General features: G+C 39.1%; 1 protein-coding gene across 7 annotated transcripts; it reads left to right on the top strand.

The window, feature by feature from the left end:
• The first annotated feature begins 253 nt into the window (after positions 1-253).
• BIRC3 (baculoviral IAP repeat containing 3) lies at positions 254-19,208 on the top strand. 7 transcript variants are annotated; one of them, XM_024975220.2, is made up of 10 exons: positions 254-355; positions 1,915-2,219; positions 3,536-6,762; positions 6,872-6,971; positions 8,612-8,690; positions 10,575-10,623; positions 13,161-13,403; positions 17,843-18,097; positions 18,367-18,408; positions 18,522-19,208. In XM_024975220.2, the coding sequence occupies exons 3-10, from the start codon at positions 5,910-5,912 to the stop codon at positions 18,713-18,715; spliced, it is 1,815 nt and encodes a 604-aa protein (XP_024830988.1). In that variant the 5' UTR covers positions 254-355; positions 1,915-2,219; positions 3,536-5,909; the 3' UTR covers positions 18,716-19,208.
• The last annotated feature ends 4,953 nt before the right edge of the window (positions 19,209-24,161 follow it).

Here is a 24,161-nt window from a genome sequence, read left to right as displayed (position 1 = left end):
TTAAGAAACAGTCACGCTTTCTGGGTCATGGAAATCCCCGAGTGGGTCTGCCAGGCCTCTGATTAAGGGGAAGTGTGTGTGGTTATTACCGCTGGAGTTCCCCTAAGACTTCAGAGGAAAGCACCAGCTCACAAGCAAACCGCTGGGAGGAGGGCGGGACGCGGGGAGCGGGGAGGGGGTGGGGAAGGGGCGGGCCGGGGTGGGGGGCGGGGTGGGGAAGACGGTTAAAAGGCCGCGGGAGCCTCCGGCCCGCCCCGAACGGCGGGGGCAACGGGTGGCGCCCGCCAGGTCTCGGCCGGCACATCCCCTCTGGCGCGTACCGGCGCGGGGCGGCGGTCGGGCGACCAGAACTGCGGTGAGTGAGCGTGCGCGCGCCCGTGCGCGCGACCCCCAGGGTCTGGGCTCTTCCCGGGTCTCGCGAGCCGGCGCGGGAACAGAGTGCGAGCCCGGGCGGCCCTGACTGGCGCGGCTGCGCTCCTGAGGCCGGTCTCCTCAGGCCGGTCCGCGCCGCCGCCTCCGCCGTCCAGACTTGCCCTCCAGCTCTGGGGGCCGCCGGCTCCGGCCCTGCTTCGCCGACACTCGCTTTCCTTCCTCCTTCCTGCCAGGTGTGCAGTTCCTGTTTTCCTTCTGCAGTGAGTCAGTGGAAGGGGGGTGTTTGACAGTTGGTTTAATGGATGGCCGAAAGGTATCACTGCAGGACATGGCGACCCACTCCCGAGCTCTCGCCTGGAGAGTCCCCTGGACAGAGGAGCCTGGCTGGCCACAGCCCATGGGGGTCGCACAGAGCCGACTGGACTGAGCGACTAAGCCCAAGAGGTATCACTGGCCTCAGCCGGTGCCAGATGGCTTGGCCATAGTAAGGACTTAGTAGAGTCTTTAATGAACAGACGGAGGAGTGTTCCCAAGTGATGGCGGAAAGAGCAGATTTTTGGTGTTTTACTGATAATCGGACTGGAAATCCTGTAGTGCTCTTAATCTAGTTATTACAGTGCTGGAGATATTTACCTGATGCTGCTGCTGCGTCGCTTCAGTCGTGTCCGACTCTGTGCGACCCCATAGACATCAGCCCACCGGGCTCCCCAGTCCCTGAGATTCTCCAGGCAAGAACACTGGAGTGGGTTGCCGTTTCCTTCTCCAATGCGTGAAAGTGAAAAGTGAAAGTGAAGTCGCTCAGTCGTGTCCGACTCTTAGCGACCCCATGGACTGCAGCCCACCAGGCTCCTGCGTACGTGGGAGTTTCCAGGCAAGAATACTGGAGTGGGGTGCATCGCCTTCTCTGTACCTGATGCTAAACTAACAGTAATATTAACTTTGTCATTATTTTTTGCTAACATTAGGTGTTTCTAAGACCTAGTGTACTCAAAGAGTCTCTCAAAAGACTTAACATGTGTCTTTCAGGTTTTTCACAGTCCTACGAAGCAGTTGCCATATTTATCTCCACTGACAATGAGAAAACTCTGGGCTCAGGGAGATTTACTTGCCCAAGGTCACACCTGTGGTACGGGGACACTGATGAGTATTGGAAACCCAAGATGTCTGACTCCAAAGCCTGTACTAAACCATCACCTAGCAGACTTTGTAGTCATTAATGTAAAATTGATGTCCTTAGTACCATGCAAATGAGGGTGCTGCGGTCCTTGAGGGGCTCAGTCAAGTTTGCTGACATTGACTTCTCAACAGAAACTCTTACTGTCTTCATTGTTTGCCAGACGGGATGGATGTGGGGCTAGGAGGATTGACACAGAGCTGCTGCACAGTTCTGCCGTGAAGGAGACCGCAGACTAGGGGCTGATGATTTAGTTGCTAAGCGGTGTCCGACTCTTGCAACCCCATGGACTGTAACCTGCCAGGGTCTTCTGTCCATGGGATTCTCCAGGCAAGAATACTGAAGTGGGTTGCCATTTCTTTCTCCAGGGGATCTTCCCGAGCTGGGAATGGAACCCGGGTCTCTGCATTGCAAGCTGATTCTTTACAGACTGAGCTAGAGACAAAAGGCACACTTAACCTCCAGTATCACTTGGATGTGCTAAGTGTCCAAGAGGAAGACATATCCAGTATCCCTGGCATCAAGGAGGTTGCCCACTAGAAGTGAAGAGTGAGAAGAGGCGTGACTGGGGATGAGCCAATCTGAGAAGTAACCACTAGAAAGGAAAGAGGAATTCCGAGAGAGAAGCCAAGGAACTAGAACATTTGTTGGAGGAAGTGGGCCCCAGTGTCAGGTGTGAAAAATTCCACTGGTTTTGGGAAAGAAGCCATTGGTGTTACTCATATTGAGAGTGGTTTTCCCCAGGCATAGAAAACAAACTTACCGCTACCAAAAAGGAAGAAGGGCGAGGGATAAATTAGGAAGATCAGAGAAGGCAATGGCAACCCACTCCAGTACTTTTGCCTGGAAAATCCCATGGATGGAGGGGCCTGGTAGGCTGTAGTCCATGAGTCACTAGGAGTCGGACATGACTGAGCGACTTCACTTTCACTTTTCACTTTTATGCACTAGAGAAGGAAATGGCAACCCACTCCAGTGTTCTTGCCTGGAGAATCCCAGGGACGGAGGAGCCTGGTGGCCTGCTGTCTGTGGGGTTGCACAGAGTCAGATACAACTGAAGCGACTTAGCAGCAGCAGCAGCAGCAGGGTTGACATATACACACTACTCTCTCTCTATATATAAAATCAACAAGGACCTCCTGTATAGCACAGGAAACTATACTCATTATTTGTACTAAACTATAAAGGAAAAGAATCTCTGTATCAGAGTGCCAAATGGGAGTGCATGTACCCTCCCAAAAGGGTGCAGCCATGGCTTAGCACTAGCTTATTGTTGCCATCCAGAAATATATTCCTGGCATAGTGACATCTTTTGATATTTTTATGAGAGCATTGGGATCTACAATGTCATGGGAAATCTCTTACTTTTTTTTTTTGGCCCCTCCACTTAACATCAGGATCTTAATTCCCTTGTCCCATTTAGTGAAAGTGTGGAGTCTTGACCACTGGGGAAGTCTGGAAATCTCTTACTTACAAAAAGTGTTGGTAATTAACTAAAACATTGAAAAATACAGTGATATTTTTCCAGGAAAAATCTTACTTGGAAGGCTGGTGGAATTCAAATGAGGCATACAGATTAATTAATAGCACTGTTTCAGTGTTAATTTCCTGGTTTCTGTAGTTATACTATGGTTATATAAGATGCTAATTTGGAGGAAGTTGAGTATAGGATGTGTGAAAATTCTTATGTTCATGAATTTTCTCTCTTTATAAGTTAATTTAAAAATAAAAAGTTTAAAAAATTAGTGAAATGCTGGAGTCTAATTCTGTGCAAGCCAAACATAATACCTCTGCTGGCCACCAATCTGAGGCCTCTGGTTTTCGTCTGGGATTTTTTGGCCTCTACAGTGGCTAGTACACCAACTTGTATATGGTAGACATTCAGTAAATACTAGTGCTCTGTTTTGGAAAAATGTTTACAAAGTGATTATAGTGTAACATCTATGAATTATTTGACTTTTAAAACTGTCTTTTTTTTTTTTTAAACAGGTTTTACAAAAGAGAGGAACTGTTCTACTTCTAAATTTTTTTCCAGTTTTTTCTATAAAGCAAAACATCTGAAAATGGAGGCCTAAAACTCTTAAAAGGGACTTAGTCTGATCTGAGGGAGGTAGTTTTGTGCATGAATAAACAAAGTAGATAACTGGAGTTTTTTGTATCCAAAGAATGTTAATTTAAAAAATATGATCTAGTTATGAGAGGTATAATTACACAGTAATAATAGGTTTGATTCTGAATTTGACTTGTGGATATAAAGAAATGATTGTAGTCGAGACATATTGTTGAAATACTTTTTTTCAGAGTTGGCCAGGCAGTTTCCTACTGGCTGCTGTGTAGAATAGAAAAAAATTGTACCTGTATTTGGTAAAGATTTAAAAATGAATGACAGTTATCTAGAACAAATAATTAATATTCAGCCTTCTGCTAAGTTAGAGAAATATGCATATAAAACCTTTGGCATGTTAAAAGATTTCTGTAGTGACAAAGAAATGTCAAAACCAAAACTTTTTGATAGGTACAACAAAATAAGAGTAAGTATGAAAGATAAACGTGATGATTGGTAAAGAAATTAACCATTTCTAAGCCTATTGATATTTTGAAAGTCAAAAATGTAGTTTGTTCAAATGGGTTGTTATCTCTGAGAATAATTAGAATTAGAATGATGGGTGGATGTTTACTTTTTGGTAAACGAACAAACTTCAGAAAGAAACACAGAGATAGTCGTAACACCACATAGAGACAGTAATAACACCAAGAGTTTTATATTTTAAAATAACACAAATAATATTACACATTTTATAACAATGTATAAAATTATTGACTAATAAAAGGAATACTGAAGTTAAACAAAATAATTCACCTTTGAGGGAAATAATCACTAATATTTCTGATGCCACCTGGAAAGAAAGCATTGAAGTCTGTAGTAAAAAGCCTCAATATATATGAGACCCAGGAAACATGCTTGCAAATCACTTCTGGAAGAACCATGATGACTTGTTTATTGGTCATTACTGATACTATCGATGTAGACCTGCCTACTGGTAGATAGTTTTAATTGAGAAATTCTGGATTTTGAGGTCTCTGTTGTTCAAAAGAAGTGGATTGTGACAAAGTAAATTTATTATGTTTTGTCAAGATAAATTCTGGTTCAAGGTATACTATCTGTGAAATAGTTTCTGACCAAAACCAAATTTTTTAAATCCATCTGTTTTTTGTTTGCTTGTTTAAAATTTATTATCCATCTTAGCTTGGAGACTCAGCACTCTGACTTTTGACTGTTTTTAAAAATAAATTCACTATCAGGAGATTTGATGTTGGCTTTCAACAGCATGGAGCTGAGCCTAAAAGATCAAATGAGCAAATATACCCATCTCTGATAGTTTATTTGAAGTGGAATGTTTAATTTGCTAAGATCTAGAGGCATCACTATGACTCAGCAGTCAGGTACCTATCTATGGAAGTAATTATTATTTAATAAATCTTGAAACCAGGTCTTAAGATCTGTGAGCCAATTCTGTTACTACTTAAGTTCTTCATCTGGAAGAAAATTTTGGATTGTTTTCTTCTCCCCATTAAAATGGTTGCAGGAAGAAAAATTAATTAATTTGAGCAAGATTTAGGATATACTATATTTCACTGAATCTAAGATGTCATCATTTGTAAAGCACGCCATTATTTTATGTACCTCCTAGAAATAAAAATCCTGTTAATTAAAATGTGATATGCCATTGATTGTAAGATACCTCTCCATAACAGAGATATTGAAACATGTGCCTTAGAGTCAGTGAAATATAATAATCTATTCTTTTCTCCTTTTGAGGTAGGTTTTACACTTTCTTTTCCCTGGCTCCAAAATTTCACAATTTAAAAAAATCAGAATAAGTATAGTTTGAATATTCTTGTGTATATGGGACACTTATGCAGGATAGCTTTCTGCCAAAACAAACTATGTGAGACATTTTATCTTCAGGCTGACCGAATGTCAATGAAGCATATTAGTGGAGAGGGTGACCTACTTGTGGAGACACCTGACACAAAATGGCGTCTTGATGACCTAACGCATTCTACATTTTTATGAAGGTTTTAATTTTCATCACAAGGTACTGTGTAGCATCATGTTTACATTGTATATATCAGGAGTATGCAGAGGTACAAGTTGTACATAATTGTCCCTTAAAATGTATCAGTATAGGATTTAGAATCTTGCCATGCTGTAATCCTAAATGCATAGAAGAAAAAAGAATGAAAGATTTCCTGTTCTAAGTGTTCAACCTAGTACTAAAATTAATAAAAATCAAAAGCCATGCACAAAACTACCTCCCCAGAGAAAGACTAGTCCCTTTTCCTCCCCATCCATTTCATTATGAATATAGTAGAAAATAGCGTATTCTTATCAAATTTGATGAAGAGTGCCAACATGTTTGAACTGAAGTATGACTTTTCATGTGAGCTCTACCGAATGTCAACATACTCAACTTTCCCCGCCGGTGTACCTGTCTCAGAAAGGAGTCTTGCTCGTGCTGGTTTTTATTACACTGGTGTGAAAGACAAAGTCAAATGCTTCTGTTGTGGACTGATGCTGGATAACTGGAAACAAGGAGACAATCCCATTGAGAAGCATAAAAAGTTGTATCCTAGCTGTAGCTTTGTTCAGAATCTAAATTCAATTAACGTTTCAGGAGCCTCTTCTCAGCCTACTTTTCATTCTTCATTAACGAATTCCACACATTCACTACTTCCCAGCTTGGAAAACAGTGGCTACTTCAGTGGCTCTTATTCAAGCTTTCCATCAAATCTTTTAAACTCTGGACCAAATCAGGACTTTTCTGCCTTGAGGATAAGTTCCTACCCTTGTGCAATGAATACTGAAAAAGCCAGATTACTTACCTTCCAGATGTGGCCGTTGACTTTTCTGTCACCAACAGACCTGGCAAAAGCAGGCTTTTATTACATAGGACCTGGAGATAGAGTGGCTTGCTTTGCCTGTGGTGGAACATTGAGCAATTGGGAACCGAAGGATGATGCTATGTCAGAACACCTGAGACATTTCCCCAACTGTCCGTTTTTAGGAAATCAGCTCCAAGGCACTTCAAGGTACACTGCTTCTAATCTGAGCATGCAGACATATGCAGCCCGCATTAAAACATTCTGCAGCTGGCCCTCTAGTGTTCCAGTTCATCCTGAGCAGCTTGCAAGCGCAGGTTTTTATTATGTGGGTAAGAAGCTTAATCTGATAATAAAAAAAAATATTCAACATGTTTATCTTATACATTTTAGTGGTAGAATTATATGGATTCATAAGTTTTGGTCCAAATTTAATTTTAGGTCACAGTGATGATGTGAAATGCTTTTGCTGTGATGGTGGACTGAGGTGTTGGGAATCTGGAGATGATCCATGGGTGGAACATGCCAAGTGGTTTCCACGGTAATTATTTTCAGATTTTCTATGCACATGTGTGTAAGATGAGTTTTATGTGTGTAACTTAATCAACTGTTACTTTAGTCTGCCTTTGTTTCAAAAATACATTTGTGAATAAATTTAGGGAGGCTTACTTAGAAAAATAACTGCTTAAACAGTTTTGGTGGAAATTTAAGATAAATAGTTCAGGATTTCTTTGTGTGTGTAATTAATATAAATATGTGTATATTAAAATAACATGCTCATTATAAACTCAAGTCACACATTATTAGGAAAGTACAGAGAGAAAAAATTTAAATGTCAAGAAATCTCACCACCTAAAGATGACCACAGTTACCATTTTCATGAACATCCCTCCAAAAAACATCTCAAATGTATAAAATTTTATATAAATTAGATACATGTACTATTTTGAAACTTTTCAGTCAACATTATGTCTTAAACATATTTCCATTTATTCAACACTCAGTAGGTAATTACCTATTACCAGGCACTGTTGTAGATATTTAATATACTTGGTTGAACAAAATCAAAACAAAATCAAAATCAAAACAAAATCAAAACTGGTCTCATATGCTAAACTTATAGCAGGAGAGATCAAACAATTAATACAAGCTTAATAAATAAGTTATATAGCATGTTGGAATATAATAAGTGCTTTGGATAAAAAGAAAAAAAGAGATGGATGAAAGAGATCAGAAGTACCAGGCTGATTGCAATATGAAACAGAGTCATCAGGGTAAATATAGATCCATTTCATCTGTTTTGGTCACTGCATAGCATTTTGCTGTCATGTCTTTCGATTATTCCATGCTTGTTTTCACTCTTTTTAAATTAAAATCAGGTAGCCTTTAATTATATTTTTCATGGTCAACACTTCTAATATTTGTTAATGTTGATTGCCAAATGTTTACATTATATGTTTTTAATACTGGTCTTCCCTTGTAACAACTTTGCACTCCCCAAATATTTCAGATTTCAAAAATTAAAAAGAATACCTTTAAAAAACATAGACGTTTTTAAAATGTGCTGCTAGCTTTCTATTGTGGTAATTTTGTGAATATATAAAGAACTGATAATTTTGCTTTGATCGAGTCATGAATTCATTTTGTACTTAAATTAGACAATGGATATATATTATCTAGGAAATGCCAAACTTGTGAATGTCTGACATACTAGAAAATGGGCTCATCTTCCTAATTCTTTCTTTTTGTGTATTTTCAGCTTTTAAACATACACACATACCTTATGTATGAACAGTATCATTTATTAGGGAACTTTCTACCTTGTTTCCTTGTTATTAGTGTTCAGAGTGTTTTTAGGAATCTTAGAGAACAGTTGAAGAGAGCAGCTGGGAACTTGGAATGGAGACAGCCTTGCTTTTCTCAGTAGACTTGAGAGCCTCACGACCTCTGCCTGCCTCAGCCTTGGCTGATTACCAATTACAGCCCTCCTCTTGATGATATCTTGCTTTTGACTGCAGCGTCTCTTACCACTTCCTATATGCTAAATGAATAGTCAAGTGGTTATAATTACGCTTATGTTCATTTGAAATATTTACCAGGCTACAAATGGCCAGATTGAAATAACCAGAGTTAAATTTGTTTAAATATAAATAACCAGATTTAATTTTGTTTACATTTTAGGTGTGAGTACTTAATACAAATTAAAGGACAAGAGTTCATTAGTCGAGTTCAAGCCAGTTACCCTCATCTACTTGAACAGGTAAGGGACAGTTTTTTAAAATCATTTGTTAAATTGACTTTCTGATAATTACAGAGAGTAAATTTTAGTGAAAAGACCAGAATCACTTTAAAAATACACTTTTTTTTTCAACACCCAGCATGATCTTAGAGAGTGCTCAGTTCAGTTCAGTTCAGTCGCTCAGTCGTGTCCAACTCTTTGTGACCCCATGAAACACAGCACACCAGGCCTCCCAGTCCATCACGAATTCCCGGAGTTTACCCAAACCCATGTCTGTTAAGTCAGTGATGCCATCCAACCATCTCATCCTCTGTTGTCCCCTTTTCCTCCTGCCCTCAATCTTTCCCAGCATCAGGGTCTTCTCAAATGGGTCAGCTCTTCGCATCAGGTGGCCAAAGTATTGGAGTTTCAGCTTCAACATCAGTCCTTCCAATGAACACCCAGGACTGATCTCCTTTAGGATGGACTGGTTGGATCTCCTTGCAGTCCAAGGGACTCTCAAGAGTCTTCTCCAACACCATAGTTCAAAAGCATCAATTCTTTGGTGCTCAGCTTTCTTCCCAGTCCAACTCTCACATCCACACATGACCACTGGAAAAACCATAGCCTTGACTAGATGGACCTTTGTTGGCAAAGTAATGTCTCTGCTTTTGAATATGCTATCTAGGTTGGTCATAACTTTCCTTCCAAGTAGTAAGTGTCTTTTAATTTCATGGCTACAGTCACCATCTGCAGTGATTTTGGAACCCCCCAAAATAAAGTCTGACACTGTTTCCTCTGTTTCCCCATCTATTTGCCATGAAGTGATGGGACCGGATGCCATAATCTTAGTTTTCTGAATATTGAGCTTTAAGTCAACTTTTTCACTCTACTCTTTCACTTTCATCTTTAGTTCTTCACTTTCTGCCATAAGGGTGGTGTCATCTGAGTACCTGAGGTTATTGATATTTCTCCTGGCAGTCTTAATTCCAGCTTGTGCTTCACCCAGCCCAGCGTTTCTCATGATGTACTCTGCATATAAGTTAAATAAGCAGGGTGACAATATACAGCCTTGACGTACTCCTTTCCCAGTTTGGAACCAGTCTGTTGTTCTATGTCCAGTTCTAACTGTTGCTTCCTGACCTGCATATAGGTTTCTCAAGAGGCAGGTCAGGTGGTTTGGTATTCCCATCTCCTTCAGAAGTTTCCACAGTTTATTGTGATCCACACAGTCAAAGGCATTGGCATAGTCAATAAATAGTAGCGAGTGCTATTCTTTGGATAACAGCAGATCCAAAATTAGAAACCTTCTGAAAAATAGTATTTAAGTTGTGTTTCTGAATATTACTCTAATAAAGTTGTAATAAATTGAATTACTTGAGGAAAAAATTGACTAGGTAGTAGCATTTAATTTACACTCTATATCACCATGATGATGAGCTATACTATATAAATTTTTCTTAAAAGGATTTGAGGAAGATAATTGTATTGCTCTTTCTAATCTTCCCAGAAAAGCAAATAAGAACTTATAGAATAGCTTGAGGGTCAAACACTTCCTAGCCATGGTCAATGGAACTAATATTTGATCCAGCTTATCCCAAAGAAACACCCAGAAAATGGAAGATCTTTGGGATAATAGGTGAACAATGATTGTCTTGTAGATCACTGAAAAGGTATAACCCTGTTTGTGCCTTAATGAAAATGCGTTTTATTTGTTAATACATACACACATGTGAAGAAATTCTTAGTAGTTTATGGCCTACAGAATTGCTGTTGAATGTAAATAAAATTCTGCTTTTGACATAAAAAACCATGTTCCCAATAAACAAGTCAGTATGCAATAAATTGAACAAGTCTCTTGATTAATTTTTATTGCAATGAGTAAGATGAAATTTACATTTTAATTTATGTACATTTTTTTTGTAGCTGTTATCTACTTCAGACAATCCAGAAGATGAAAATACAGAGTCACCAAGTATGTATACTAATAATAACTGCTACATTTAAATATTAGGATCATTTGATACTGTTAAGATTGAAAGCTGATAATTACATAATATACATTTATGTTATGATTTATAATTTACAATGAATTTTCAAATACACTTGATATTTTTCAAACCTTAGTGCATATCATAATTGCCTGAGGAACTCCAAAAATATAGATTTCTAGTCTCACTTTAACCCTACTGAATTGAATCGTAGTATCTAAAAGTGGGGCTTGACTGTCTCTAGTTTTAACAAACTGCATACATCCAGTTTTCAGATCAGTGTGGGAACAGATACACTATGGCATAAGATTGCATACATACTATTTCTATGAAATGGAGAGTAGAAAATAATATTCCCATTTTTTTCAATAAGGACTTGGAGGCTCAGAGAGGTTGACTTGGAGGCTCAGAGAGGTTAAGTGACCTATTACCTTAACCTAAAAGGTGATAGAGCCAATATTTGAATAAGCCCTTCTTCATTACCTAGTGTTAAATTCAATTCAATAAATATTTGTTGTGCTTCTGCTGTCCTGAGAAACAAAGAACAGAATAAATGTAACACCTGTTCTCATGAGCTGCTAGTCTGAGGGATACAGGAAAATGCACAGATAGGATAATGGTGCAGAAAATAAAGTGGGCTCAGAGAGCACATATGGAACATTAGTCCAGACTTGGAGGATCAGAAAAGCCTTTCCAGAAGAAGTATTTGTCTTAGCACAGAAGCAAACAGAAGAACAAAAGTTAACCAAATAACAAACGGAGGAAAAGAATATTCTCAGCAGAGAAAACAGCACGTGAAAGACTTAAGTGACAAAGGAGAACAAGCAAATTAGAAGAACTGAACAAACTTCTGTATGGATAGAAGTAGGATTTGTGAAGAGATGAATGAATGAAGCAGGCAGGCTTAACAGTAGTTAGCACAATAGGCAGAATTTGAACCAGCAGCTGTCAGTTTGTGACTTCTGGGCTAGAAGACAATTGAGTGAGTGGCCAGTGGTGAGGCTGAAGGGGTTAGGGTCCAGACTGTGTAAGATCTTATAAGGTACAATTGAATGTTACCTTAAAGGCAAAGGAATTGTTGATGGAATTTATGGAAATTCAGATTTATGTTTTTAAAAAGGCATTCTGATTACAATACTGAGAATAAATTAGATAGGAACAGTGTTGTAGAAGGCCACTGCAGGAATAGAGATGAGTGATGACAGTTGGCCTATTTCACAATTATATAAAACATATTTAATTTAGAAAGCTCATTTGTTCATTCAACTTGGGGAAAAAGAATCTCAATACTGGTTGGGATGATCCACCAGCACCGACATTCTATTTCTTTCTCCCACTTATAGTTATGCCAGATAATGGATATTTTGTATCTGAATACAATGTTCCATGTTCCTATTTTAGTGACTGAATATGTATACCATTATTTTAAATTTACGAAAGGTAGTACAAAAACCGTACCTGCATATTTTCTGGGCCTTATATTTTGGATATTGTAATAAATAGACATTTCTCCAAAGAAGACATACAGATGGCTAACAAACACATGAAAAGATGCTCAACATCACTCATTATCAGAGAAATGCAAATCAAAACCACTATGAGGTACCATTTCACGCCAGTCAGAATGGCTGCTATCCAGAAGTCTACAAGCAATAAATGCTGGAGAGGGTGTGGAGAAAAGGGAACTCTCTTACACTGTTGGTGGGAATGCAAACTAGTACAGCCACTATGGAGAACAGTGTGGAGATTCCTTAAAAAACTGGAAATAGAACTGCCTTATGATCCAGCAATCCCACTGCTGGGCATACACACTGAGGAAACCAGAAGGGAAAGAGACACGTGTAGCCCAATGTTCATCGCAGCACTGTTTATAATAGCCAGGACATGGAAGCAACCTAGATGCCCATCAGCAGATGAATGGAGAAGAAAGCTGTGGTACATATACACAATGGAGTATTACTCAGCCATTAAAAAGAATACATTTGAATCAGTTCTAATGAGATGGATGAAACTGGAACCTATTATACAGAGTGAAGTAAGCCAGAAAGAAAAACACCAATACAGTATACTAACGCATATATATGGAATTTAGAAAGATGGTAACAATAACCCTGTGTACGAGACAGCAAAAGAGACACTGATGTATAGATCAGTCTTATGGACTCTGTGGGAGAGGGAGAGGGTGGGGAGATTTGGGAGAATGACATTGAAACATGTATAATATCATGTATGAAACGAGTCGCCAGTCCAGGTTCGATGCACGATACTGGATGCTTGGGGCTGGTGCACTGGGACGACCCAGAGGGAGGGTATGGGGAGGGAGGAGGGAGGAGGGTTCAGGATGGGGAACACAGGTATACCTGTGGCAGATTCATTTCGATATTTGGCAAAACTAATACAATATTGTAAAGTTTAAAAATAAAATTTAAAAAAAATAAATAAAGAAAAATAAATAAATAAATCACAATTTAGAAAATATACAAACTCTCCCATAATGTGTTAAATTCCTTATTTTGTATAGTTATTCATTTTGGACCTGGAGAAAACCATTCAGAAGATTCAGTCATGATGAATACACCTGTGGTTAAAGCTGCTTTGGAAATGGGCTTTAGTAGAAGGCTGGTAAAGCAGACTGTTCAGAGTAAAATCCTAATGACTGGAGAGAATTATAAAACCATCAGTGATCTTGTATTAGATTTACTTAATGCAGAAGATGAAATAAGGGAAGAGGAGAAAGAAAGAGCAACTGAGGAAAAAGAATCAGGTACACATATTTATTTACAGTCTCTATTTCCATAAGGATGCCACTGTATATGTTATTGAAAATATACTCATTAATCCAATTGGATTTTATGTTCAGTCTTCTACATTTGAATTCTGAAAACTTTCTTCACATTAAACTATATTTGATTGCTTATTAGTAAATTGAAATCGTATATATTGAGTGAAAGCAAATTTTCCTGCCTTTGCTTAATTTCTGTGTTTACTCTGAATAATTGATTGTGTATATAATTATTCATGGCACATTAAAAAATTTTTTTTTTTTTTTTAATTTTTGGCTGCAGTTGGGTCTTCCTTGCTGCACGTGGGCTTCTCTAGTTGTGCTGCCTGCCTTATTGTTGCAGTGCCTTCTCCGGTTGTGGAGCATGGACTCTGTGGACTCGAGCTTCAGCAGTTGCAGCTCTCAAGCTTTAGAGCGCATGCTTAGTAGTTGTGGTGTACAGGCTTAGTTGCTCCTTGGCACGTTCAGTCTTCCCAGACCAGGGATTCAACCAGTGTCCTCTGCATTACAAGGTGGATTCTTAACCACTGGACCACCAGGGAAGCCCATGGCACATTTTTGATCTCGGACTAGTTGCTCACTCCTCTTCGCTGTAAATTGGGGTGGGATCAGGGACAACTATTAATAGTAGCATAACAGTGTGTCTCAACCTGTGACTATAAAGTAATATACAAATTATCATTAAGTTTCCTATTTGCTCACACAAGATATGAGTTCCCCTTTGGAGTGTCTTTCTATTATTTAAAAGAGTGCTGGGATACTGTTTCACGTTCTCTCAAGACAAGTTGCCTGTGACCTTCCATGCTAGCCATGTCGTCTTGTTAGCTCTGCTCTGTTGCCCTTCAGAAAACTCTCTCCTCTCAGCATGTTCATTCTCATCTGGTTGCTCTGCTTCCATCATCACTTTGGCCTGGACAAAGAGAAATGTTGATCCCTCCTTGGCCACTCTTTCTCAAGCATGGACCAGATCCAAGAGTCCTTTCAACACAGCTGAAAACAGACTACAACTCTTAACAAGCTCTTATTGGAGATTTAGGGATCACGGAAGGACATTATATCACACATGGCAATTGACAGCCATAACTGTATGTGTGCTCTCTTGGTGCTCCTAAACCCATCCTCATGAATCTCTCTACCTAGCTCCTGATTGATCTCTGTGTAGCTCTGACCAGTTTACACAAATGACTAGGAAAGTCCCAAGCAAGGCTCAGTTCAGTTCAGTCACTTAGTCATGTCCAACTCTTTGCGACCCCAGAGCTTACTCAAACTCAATTCCATTGAGTTAGTGATGCCATCCACCCATCTCATCCTCTGTCGTCCCCTTCTCCTCCCACCTTCAATCTTTCCCAGCATCAGGGTCCTTTCAAATGAGTCAGTTCTTCTCATCAGGTGGCCAAAGGATTGGAGTTTCAGCTTCAGCATCAGTCCTTCCAATGAATATTCAGGACTGACTTCCTTTAGGATGGACTGGTTGGATCTCCTTGCAGTCCAAGGGACTCTCAAGAGTCTTCTCCAACACCACAGTTCAAAAGCATCAGTTCTTCGGCGCTCAGCTTATAGTCCAACTCTCACATCCATACATGACGACTGGAAAAACCATAGGTTTGACTAGACGGACCTTTGTTGGCACAGTAATGTCAGCTTTTTAATATGCTGGCTAGGTTGGTCATAGCTTTTCTTCCAAGGAGCAAGCATCTTTTAATTTCATGGCTGCAGTCACCATCTGCAGTGATTTTGGAGCCCCCCAAAATAAAGTCTGTCACTCTTTCTATTGTTTCCCCATCTATTTGTCATGAAGTGATGGGACCAGATGCCATGATCTTAGTTTCCTGAATGTTGAGTTTTAAGCCACCTTTTTCACTCTCCTTTCACTTTCATCAAAAGGCTCTTTAGTTCTTCACTTTCTGCCATAAGGGTGGTGTCATCTGCATATCTGAGGTTATTGATATTTCTCCCAGCAATCTTGATTCCAGCTTGTGCTTCATCCAGTCCAGCATTTCTCATGATGTACTCTGCATATAAGTTAAATAAGCAGGGTGACAATATACAGCCTTGACATACTCCTTTCCCAGTTTGGATCCAATCTGTTGTTCCATGTCCAGTTCTAACTGTTGCTTCTTGACCTGTGTACAGATTTCTCAGGAGGCCCCCAAATAGCCACAAAGCCCAGAATGAGAAAGGTTTGCACCCCTTCCCTTGTCCATGGCCATCTGAGACCTCTTTCTTCCCAGGATAGTTGACTGTGAGATTGTCCACTCCATTCCTGGATAAATCTACCCCTGGCCAACCCAGACTGACATATCAGATCATGATGATACAGCATCCTCTATTTACCAAAGTGTGACTTACTTGTTCAGTTGTACATGTCACCAATACAGCATATAGTCCAAGTTTGCCCAGCCTTGCCAAGTTCTTTTTCATTTTAAAGGGAAGATAAGACTGCGTGTCCTTCCTGTAGTTGTCACATTCTTACCACTGGTTGTCAGTGAACAACTGCTTAAAGAAGAGAACACTCATCTCCATAACTGTTTAAAAACTCTTTGAAGTCTAAAGGCATCCAGCTATAAAATACTTATTTTTCTTCAAAAAAAAAAATCAATGGTTTCCAGAGATAACTCCAAGTCAACAAATGGTATAAGATAACTTTCATGTGTCTGCACAGTCTGTGCCCAAGAAATATTTTTTGAATGACAATTAAAATTCTTACATTTGTGTTACTAATTAATTTCTAGTTTCCGAGAATGTTAGGTGGGTGATTTCTTTACAAATGTGCACTTAAAGAGGCAACTTGGGATATTTTTTTCCAGAATAAAAGAATAGTATGTTTCAAAGGTGTATTCAAGTCTTTACTTTCTTATAAGCTATAATATAGCCTATGACTTTGAAGTGAGACTATTTTCCTCAGTCAGTAGCAGTCTAATTTTGGAAATCTTAAGAATTTCAGAGAACTTATTAGTTTAAGTAAAATGTAATTAGAAAAATAAAAAACTTTAAAATGGATATACTTCAATATAAAATTATACTTTAATTTTCTAATATATCGCTACTTCTTTATAATAAATTACTTAACAATATGGTAAATTCTGATTCTTCTATCCCTCTGCTGTAATCTACTTCAGATTTCTTTGTTCCAACTGCTCTTTAAATTGCCTAACCCTGATCGTTCATTTGTTCAGCAGGTATGTGTGAAACATTGACTTTTTACCCAGACACTGTTCTGTTCGTTTTCTCTTTTATTTTCAGAGCTTCAATCCTCTTTGAAATGCGTATCTTGAGCCTGGACCATCTGACTAGGCACTAGTTAAATGGTGTTCCTTGTTAAATGGTTTTATTCACGTTCCTATTTGAGAGAGTCAGAGTTTCTAAAATATATCAATCATCTCCACTCAAATAATCTTTCTTTAGACAACTCAACTTCTCTTTTTATTTTATAGTAAAGCTTAATGGATCATGGTAAAACTATATGATAGTTAATTAACAAACCTAGATTCATAAGTCATATTCCATAAAGATAATGCAATTGCAGAGTTTCAAATATAAAATATTTTACTAGTAGATACAAAATCTAGATTTTTAAGAAGAATATAGTGATTCTATAGCACAGGAAGGTGTGACAAGTAGGATTTCTTTTTCAAAATGTTGTTAGTGCCTTTTCCCCATTGTTATAAAATATTGAGCTAATGGTGATACCATGTATAATTTGGGGAAATAATAATTAAATGGAATTTTAAAGAAGTTTTATGGGTGACTGATAATTTAAGAAAAAATCTGTCATTTTTAATTCTCTTGATTTTGCCTTTTCCACTTGGACTAGATTGGATTGAAATTTCAATTTCATTTGGCTCTAAGGTTTATTTGGTTAAAGGATTAGCAGTATTGCAGAATTGTTGAAAGCAGAGATTATGACACCAAATTGCCTCAGTTTGACTTTTGCTAGTTTTATGTACTTTAGCAGTTTACTTACCTCATTGTGCCTCTGTTTTCTTATCTACTAAATAAGGACACTAGTGAAAGTGAAAGTCGCTGTCCTGTCCGACTCTTTGCAACTCCATGGACTATATAGTCCATGGAATTCTTCAGGCCAGAATACTGGAGTGGGTATCTGTTCCCTTCTCCAGGGGATCTTCCCAACCCAGGAATCAAACCAGGGTCTTCTGCATTGCAGGCAGATTCTTTACTGACTGAGCTGGGCTGTTGTAAAGATGAAATAAGTTAATACATGTGAAGTGCCTACCACAGTGCTCAGCATTAGTTCTTATTATAAATAGAGTTATTTTCTACTTTGGTACTGCCAAGCTAGCAATCAACTTCAGTGCTGATACTGAATTATGGTTGTTTTCATTCAGTTATATGTGTATATGTGGAAGGAAGTTTGCAGACAGAGTTTGAATGTGATTATGTTTGTGTTCTTTTCTATAAAGATGACCTGTCATTAATCCGGAAGAATAGAATGGCACTTTTTCAACATCTGACTTGTGTGCTTCCAATTCTGGATAGTCTCCTAACTGCCAGGGTGATTAGTGAACAAGAACATGATGTTATTAAACAGAAAACACAAACATCTTTACAAGCAAGAGAACTGATTGATACTATTTTAGTGAAAGGAAATTTTGCAGCCACCATATTCAAAAACTCTCTACAAGAAATTGATCCCATGTTATACAAGCGTTTATTTGGTGAGTGCTGAAAAATTACTTTTGAAACTTTCTAGGTCAATTGAAAAATATGCTCATATTAATAATTTGTGATTATTGAAAATAATTCAACCTAATTTGTAAACTAATACTTGCACAAAAGGATAGAAGGCTTTTGTTGCCTTGACATTTTGAAAATTATTTATAGTGTTTGGGCAGAGTCCAAACTGTTAGTTTAAAAATATATATTCTGTGACTAAATATTGTTAACCTTATTTGTAATAGTAATGCTTTTGCTTTTGCTCCCTTAGTGCAACAAGACATAAAATACATTCCTACAGAAAATGTTTCAGGTAAAATATTAATAATTTAAACCAGAAGAAAACATTGTTTTTTATTTTCTTGGCTTTTCATTGGAGGAGAAGCAGCAAATTGCCTTTTATTAACATTTTTTCTCTCTTCTTAGATTTACCAATGGAAGAACAGTTGAGGAGACTACAAGAAGAAAGAACATGTAAAGTGTGTATGGACAAAGAAGTGTCCATAGTGTTTATTCCTTGTGGTCATCTAGTAGTTTGCAAAGACTGTGCCCCTTCTCTAAGAAAATGCCCTATTTGTAGAGGTACAATCAAGGGTACAGTTCGTACATTTCTTTCGTGAAGAATATCTAAAACTCTGTCTAAACTTATACTAGAATTAATGGATGAAATGTATTATAATTTTAACTTTGATAGTGTTTTGGTTTCTTTAAGATTTTTTTATTTATTTGCAACTCAGAAGATTTTGTTTTATATAAATATATTTATATAAATATATCTCTAAAATATGAACATGAATATTTTATATAGCAGGGAATGATGGGCTTTTGTTCTTATGAACAAAATATAGGGATAGCACTATAAGCACAATACTAAATTAAAATTTCAGCATTATTGAAATTGTAAGTGATGGAAAATTTAAGCTTTTGAACTGACCTTTCTGAATTTTGCATATTTTTGAGTTGTATTAAGGATCAGGAACACAAATTCCTTTGCTTTTTCCATCAGTGTCCTATACATAGAAGGTCTTGATATTTGTTGAGTGAGTTTTTTAGGACATAATGTTTTTGTAAAGAATTCTATGAGGAACATTTTAATAAAGCAATCAAAATTACTGTTGTTCTTGATACCTTCATTTCTATGATATCAGATAGTGTACTGACTCCCACACTCCTTCCGTACCTCCCTAAGACTTTTTGAATGTTGAACTCTGCTTTAGATCCCTTTCTGTAAGATGCTTCTTCATTTATACTTGTAGAGCACAGTGGTCAACCACAGCTGGCTTTAATCTATAGGATTTTATAGGATGTCTGAGTCAAAATCAAATATCCTCCCATTAAATTTGTTTATTCATTTGTCTGTTGATTTATTCAGGAAGTCTCATGCCTGTCCTGCCTATCAGGAAAGGCGCCTAGTTTTATTCTCACCACTTTGGTATTAATTCTGGGATTTGAAAAGTACACTGATTAGCAGTGTTTGGAATGAACAGCTTGTAAGTCAATTTGTTCCGCTCTGCCAGTGCAGAAAGATTTCCTCCTTTGCATTACTTTTTGGTACTCAGCGTGTCCAATTCATAATTCTCTAGCCTTTGTTTCCTGTAGAGTTTTTAGGGCTTTAAAACCAGAAGTGAAGCTGTAGTTGGGAATAGTCTGGAGAGACAAGCAAAAAAGCCAATAATCTAAATTAGTTCTAAATGGCTGCTAGAGTTCCATAAAAAGAAAGCTTAGGAACCAAGTAAGAGGGGAGATTCCATCTCTTCAGGCTGTTGCTGGGAGGCTGCATGTGATGCCACTGATTTTGCCTCTTTGTTCGAATATTTAGTTGGCTAGCCACATGGTAACCACAGTGTCCTGCAGGGGTGCAAGGCTGAATCAGTTGGATTATTGCTTAGATGATTTGTGTTGTTCAGTTGCTCAGTCGTGTCCAGCTCTTTGCGATCCCGTGGACTGCAGCACCACAGGCTGACCTGTCCTTCACTGTCTCCTGCAGCTTGCTCAAACTCATGTCCACTGAGCTGGTGATGCCATTCAACCATCTCATCCTCTGTTGCCCCCTTCTCCTTGCCCTCACTCTTTCCCAGCATCAGGGTCTTTTCCAGTGAATCGGGTCTTTGCATCAGGTGGCCAAAGTATTGGAGCTTCAGCCTCAGCTTCAGTCCTTCCAGTGATTATTCAGGATTGATTTCCTTTAGGATTGACTGGTTTGATCTTGCAGTCCAAGGGACTCTCAAGAGTCTTCTCCAGCACTACAGTTCGAAAGCATCAAGTGTTCAGCCCTCAGCCTTCTTTATGGTCCAACTCAGCCTTTTAAGAGAAACATTTAGATAGTATATACCCTTCTGACAGCAACTATGTTTATATCTAGTTCTTATTGCATGCTACACTTAATATTTGAACTTGCCCATATCCACTGTGAAAGTCTTGTTCATTTCTCATTTTGGTAGTATATGTATAGCTAACATACCCAGATTATTTATTCAGATATTTTGTTATTACCCTGTTAGTCACTGTAGATAATAATAATGGTAGTTTCACTTTCAGATGCCATGTCAGGCATCAGGCATGTTTTTAGGTGCTTGACATTCATTCATTCATTTGATTCCCTCCATCTTCACCCCTCACCCAACCTGGCCTTACAATTCTTGTAACTGAGTAGATAATTTAAATCTCAATATACAATATATACTAAGTGTTATAATTCAGAATTTGCAGTGGGCTTAGTTTCTTATTTAGATTATGCTCATTGAACTTCCGTCCATTCTTTTTTTCATTTCCTTGTGTTACTTGGTACTATTAGCCTGTAAAATGCCTTTGTGATCATAGGCAATGTTATTCAACCATCTTTACCGTGTTTTGATGGCTTGCACATGATAGTAGACAGTGTGGATGTTTGCTGTGTAAGTTCTAGGCAAAACGATGGGTTGTTTAAGGGATTCACTGTAGAAGCAACACTGTTGCTAAGTCGCTTCAGTCGTGTCGGACTCTGTGCGACCCCATAGAGGGCAGCCCACCAGGCTCCCCCGTCCCTGGGATTCTCCAGGCAAGAACACTGGAATGAGTTGCCATTTCCTTCTCCAGTGCATGAAAGTGAAAAGTGAAGTTGCTCAGTCATGTCCGACCCTCAGCGACCCCATGGACTGTAGCCTTCCAGGCTCCTCCGTCCATGGGATTTTCCAGGCAACACTAGTACCCTTGAAATAGTAGGTCAGGATTGCTCATTCTTTTTAAAACTATGCCAATCCCCACCCTTCTAGTCAAGAAGAGATGAGCAAGGTCCAATTTCCTGAGTATGTACTATGTAAATACAGTAATAGGTTTTTTTTTTTTCCCACGTTGCACAATATACCTGCTCTTCATCAGAGTCTCACCTGGCCCTGTACAGTTTTTAACCTCATTTTCTGCCACTTTCTTCTTGCTCACTATAGCTCAGCTACTTTGGTTTTCTTCAGTTTCTAAACATGGCAGGCTCTTTTGCTTCAGGGTCTTTGACTGGACTGTTTTTTCATTTGCTCTTTCCCTGAAAAATTTTTACTCGTTCTTCAAGTCTTAGCTTAGATGTTACTTCTTCAGAGAGGCCTTCTCTTACTCCTTAGAGCTAAATTATATCCCTTAAACTGTCTCACGACTGAGTGACTGAACTGAACTGAAACTGTCTTTCCAAAGGCCTCTTTTTTTTTTTAAATGAAATTGATCACAATTGCAAAGAGTTGACTCATTGAAAAAGACTCTGATGCTGGGAGGGATTGGGGGCAAGAGGAGAAGGGGACGACAGGATGAGATGGCTGGATGGCATCACTGACTCCATGGACGTTTGTCTGAGTGAACTCTGGGAGTTGGTGATGGACAGGGAGGCCTGGCGTGCTGCGATTCATGGTGTCGCAGAGTCGGACACGACTGAGTGACTGATCTGAATCTGAATCTGAATCACAATTTGTATTTATACATTTATTTGTGTACTGTCATGTTTATTGTAAAAATTTCCACGAGAAAAGGAACCATGTGTTTTGTTTGCTGTACATGTCTAGCACCTAACTCAGAGCCTGACATAGAATAGGCCCTTACTGAATGAGTGAATGAATGACTTTCTATGAGCAAGGTTGGGATATGAGAGGGAATTTCTTCCTCCATAATTATCACTGTTGATAAAGTATTAAGGGATAATCATTGGTGTAGAATCATGGGCCAAATTCTGCACTCCTTTAGATATCAAAGGGAAGTTTTAGAGAGCGATCAACTCAGTTAAAAAAGATGTATGTAGGAGATGGGACTTGCAATTATTTTCTGAATGATGAAGCAAGGCAATTATTTTCTAGATGATTTCAAGTTTGGAAAGAGCATTTTAAAAAGGTACAAATATGGACATTAGAATCTTAATAATTGACGTGTATTGAACTTGCATGTACTAAGTGTCTGTGCACATTATCTCATTAGAGAATCACTGTAACTTAAAAACAGTATATAACAGGGACTGACAGTGCAAATTTGGGGTTCAAATTATAGCTGAGTAATCTTGGACAAATTAGTTAACACCTCTGTGCCTCTGAGTGCATCTGTGTGGAATGGGGATAATATGCTGCTGCTGCTAAGTCGCTTCAGTCGTGTCCGACTGTGTGACCCCATAGACGGCAGCCCATCAGGCTCCCCTGTCCCTGGGATTCTCCAGGCAAGAACACTGGAATGGGTTGCCATTTCCTTCTCCAATGCATGAAAGTGAAAAGTGAAAGTGAAGTCGCTCAGTTGTGTCCGACTCTTAGCGACCCCATGGACTACAGCCCACCAGGCCCCTCCGTCCTTGGGATTTTCCAGGCAAGAGTACTGGAGTGGGGTGCCATTGCCTTCTCCAACTATAGCCCCTGCTGCTGCTAAGTCGCTTCAGTCATGTCCGACTCTGTGCGACCCCATAGATGGCAGCTCACGAGGCTGCCCCGTCCCTGGGATTCTCCAGGCAAGAACAGGGGATAATATACCTGTTGCTATATTACATCTCATGTCCCATGATGAGATTAACATCTCATCTCCCATGAGAAACATCTCATGGGATTGCAGTGAGGATTTAAAGAGCTGATCTGTAAGATGCCTGGAGTGCTCAACAAGTATTAAGTAGATACTGTTCTTGTTTTTTAAAGATGAAAGAAGTGGTTTAGAGAGGTTTAGTATATTACCCAAGGTCTCATAGCTGGTAAGTGAAAGAGTTGGAAGGAGAACTCATACTACCATCAATTGGAAGAGACCTTAGGAGTTCTTTTTTTTTTTTTTTAATTGAAGGATAATTGCTTTACAGAATTTTGTTGTTCTCTGTCAAACCTCAACATGAATCAGCCATAGGTATACATATATCCCCTCCCTTATGAGCCTCCCCTCCATCTCCCTCCCCATCCACCCCTCTAGGTTGATACAGAGCCCCTGTTTGAGTTTCCTGAGCAAATTCCCATTGGCTGTCTATCTTACATATGAATGTAAGTTTCCATGTTACTCTTTCCATACGTCTCACCCTCTCCTTACCTTTCCCCATGTCCATAAGTCTATCCTCTATGTCTGTTTCTCCACTGCTGCCCTGTAAATAAATTCTTCAGTGCCATTTTTCTAGATTCCATATATATGCATTCAGTTCACTTCAGTTCAGTTCAGTCGCTCAGTCGTGTCGGACTTTTTGTGACCCCATAAATCACAGCATGCCAGGCCTCCCTGTCCATCACCATCTCCCGCAGTTCACTCAAACTCACGTCCATAGAATCGGTAATGCCATCCAGCCATCTCATCCTCTGTCGTCCCCTTTTCCTCCTGCCCCCAATCCCTCCCAGCATCAGAGTCTTTTCCAATGAGTCAACTCTTCACATGAGGTGGCCAAAGTATTGGAGTTTCAGCTTTAGCATCATTCCTTCCAAAGAACACCCAGGACTGATCTCCTTGCAGTCCAAGGGACTCTCAGGAGTCTTCTCCAACACCACAGTTCAGAAGCATCAATTCTTCGGTGCTCAGCTTTCTTCACAGTCCAACTCTCACATCCATACATGACCACTGGAAAAACCATAGCCTTGACTAGATGGACCTTAGTTGGCAAAGTAATGT

This window comes from Bos taurus, chromosome 15 (assembly GCF_002263795.3).
Source record: "Bos taurus isolate L1 Dominette 01449 registration number 42190680 breed Hereford chromosome 15, ARS-UCD2.0, whole genome shotgun sequence".
Lineage (NCBI taxonomy): Eukaryota > Metazoa > Chordata > Mammalia > Artiodactyla > Bovidae > Bos > Bos taurus.
The sequence above is the reverse complement of the archived record's forward strand: the minus strand, read 5'-3'. Positions and strand labels throughout refer to the sequence as shown.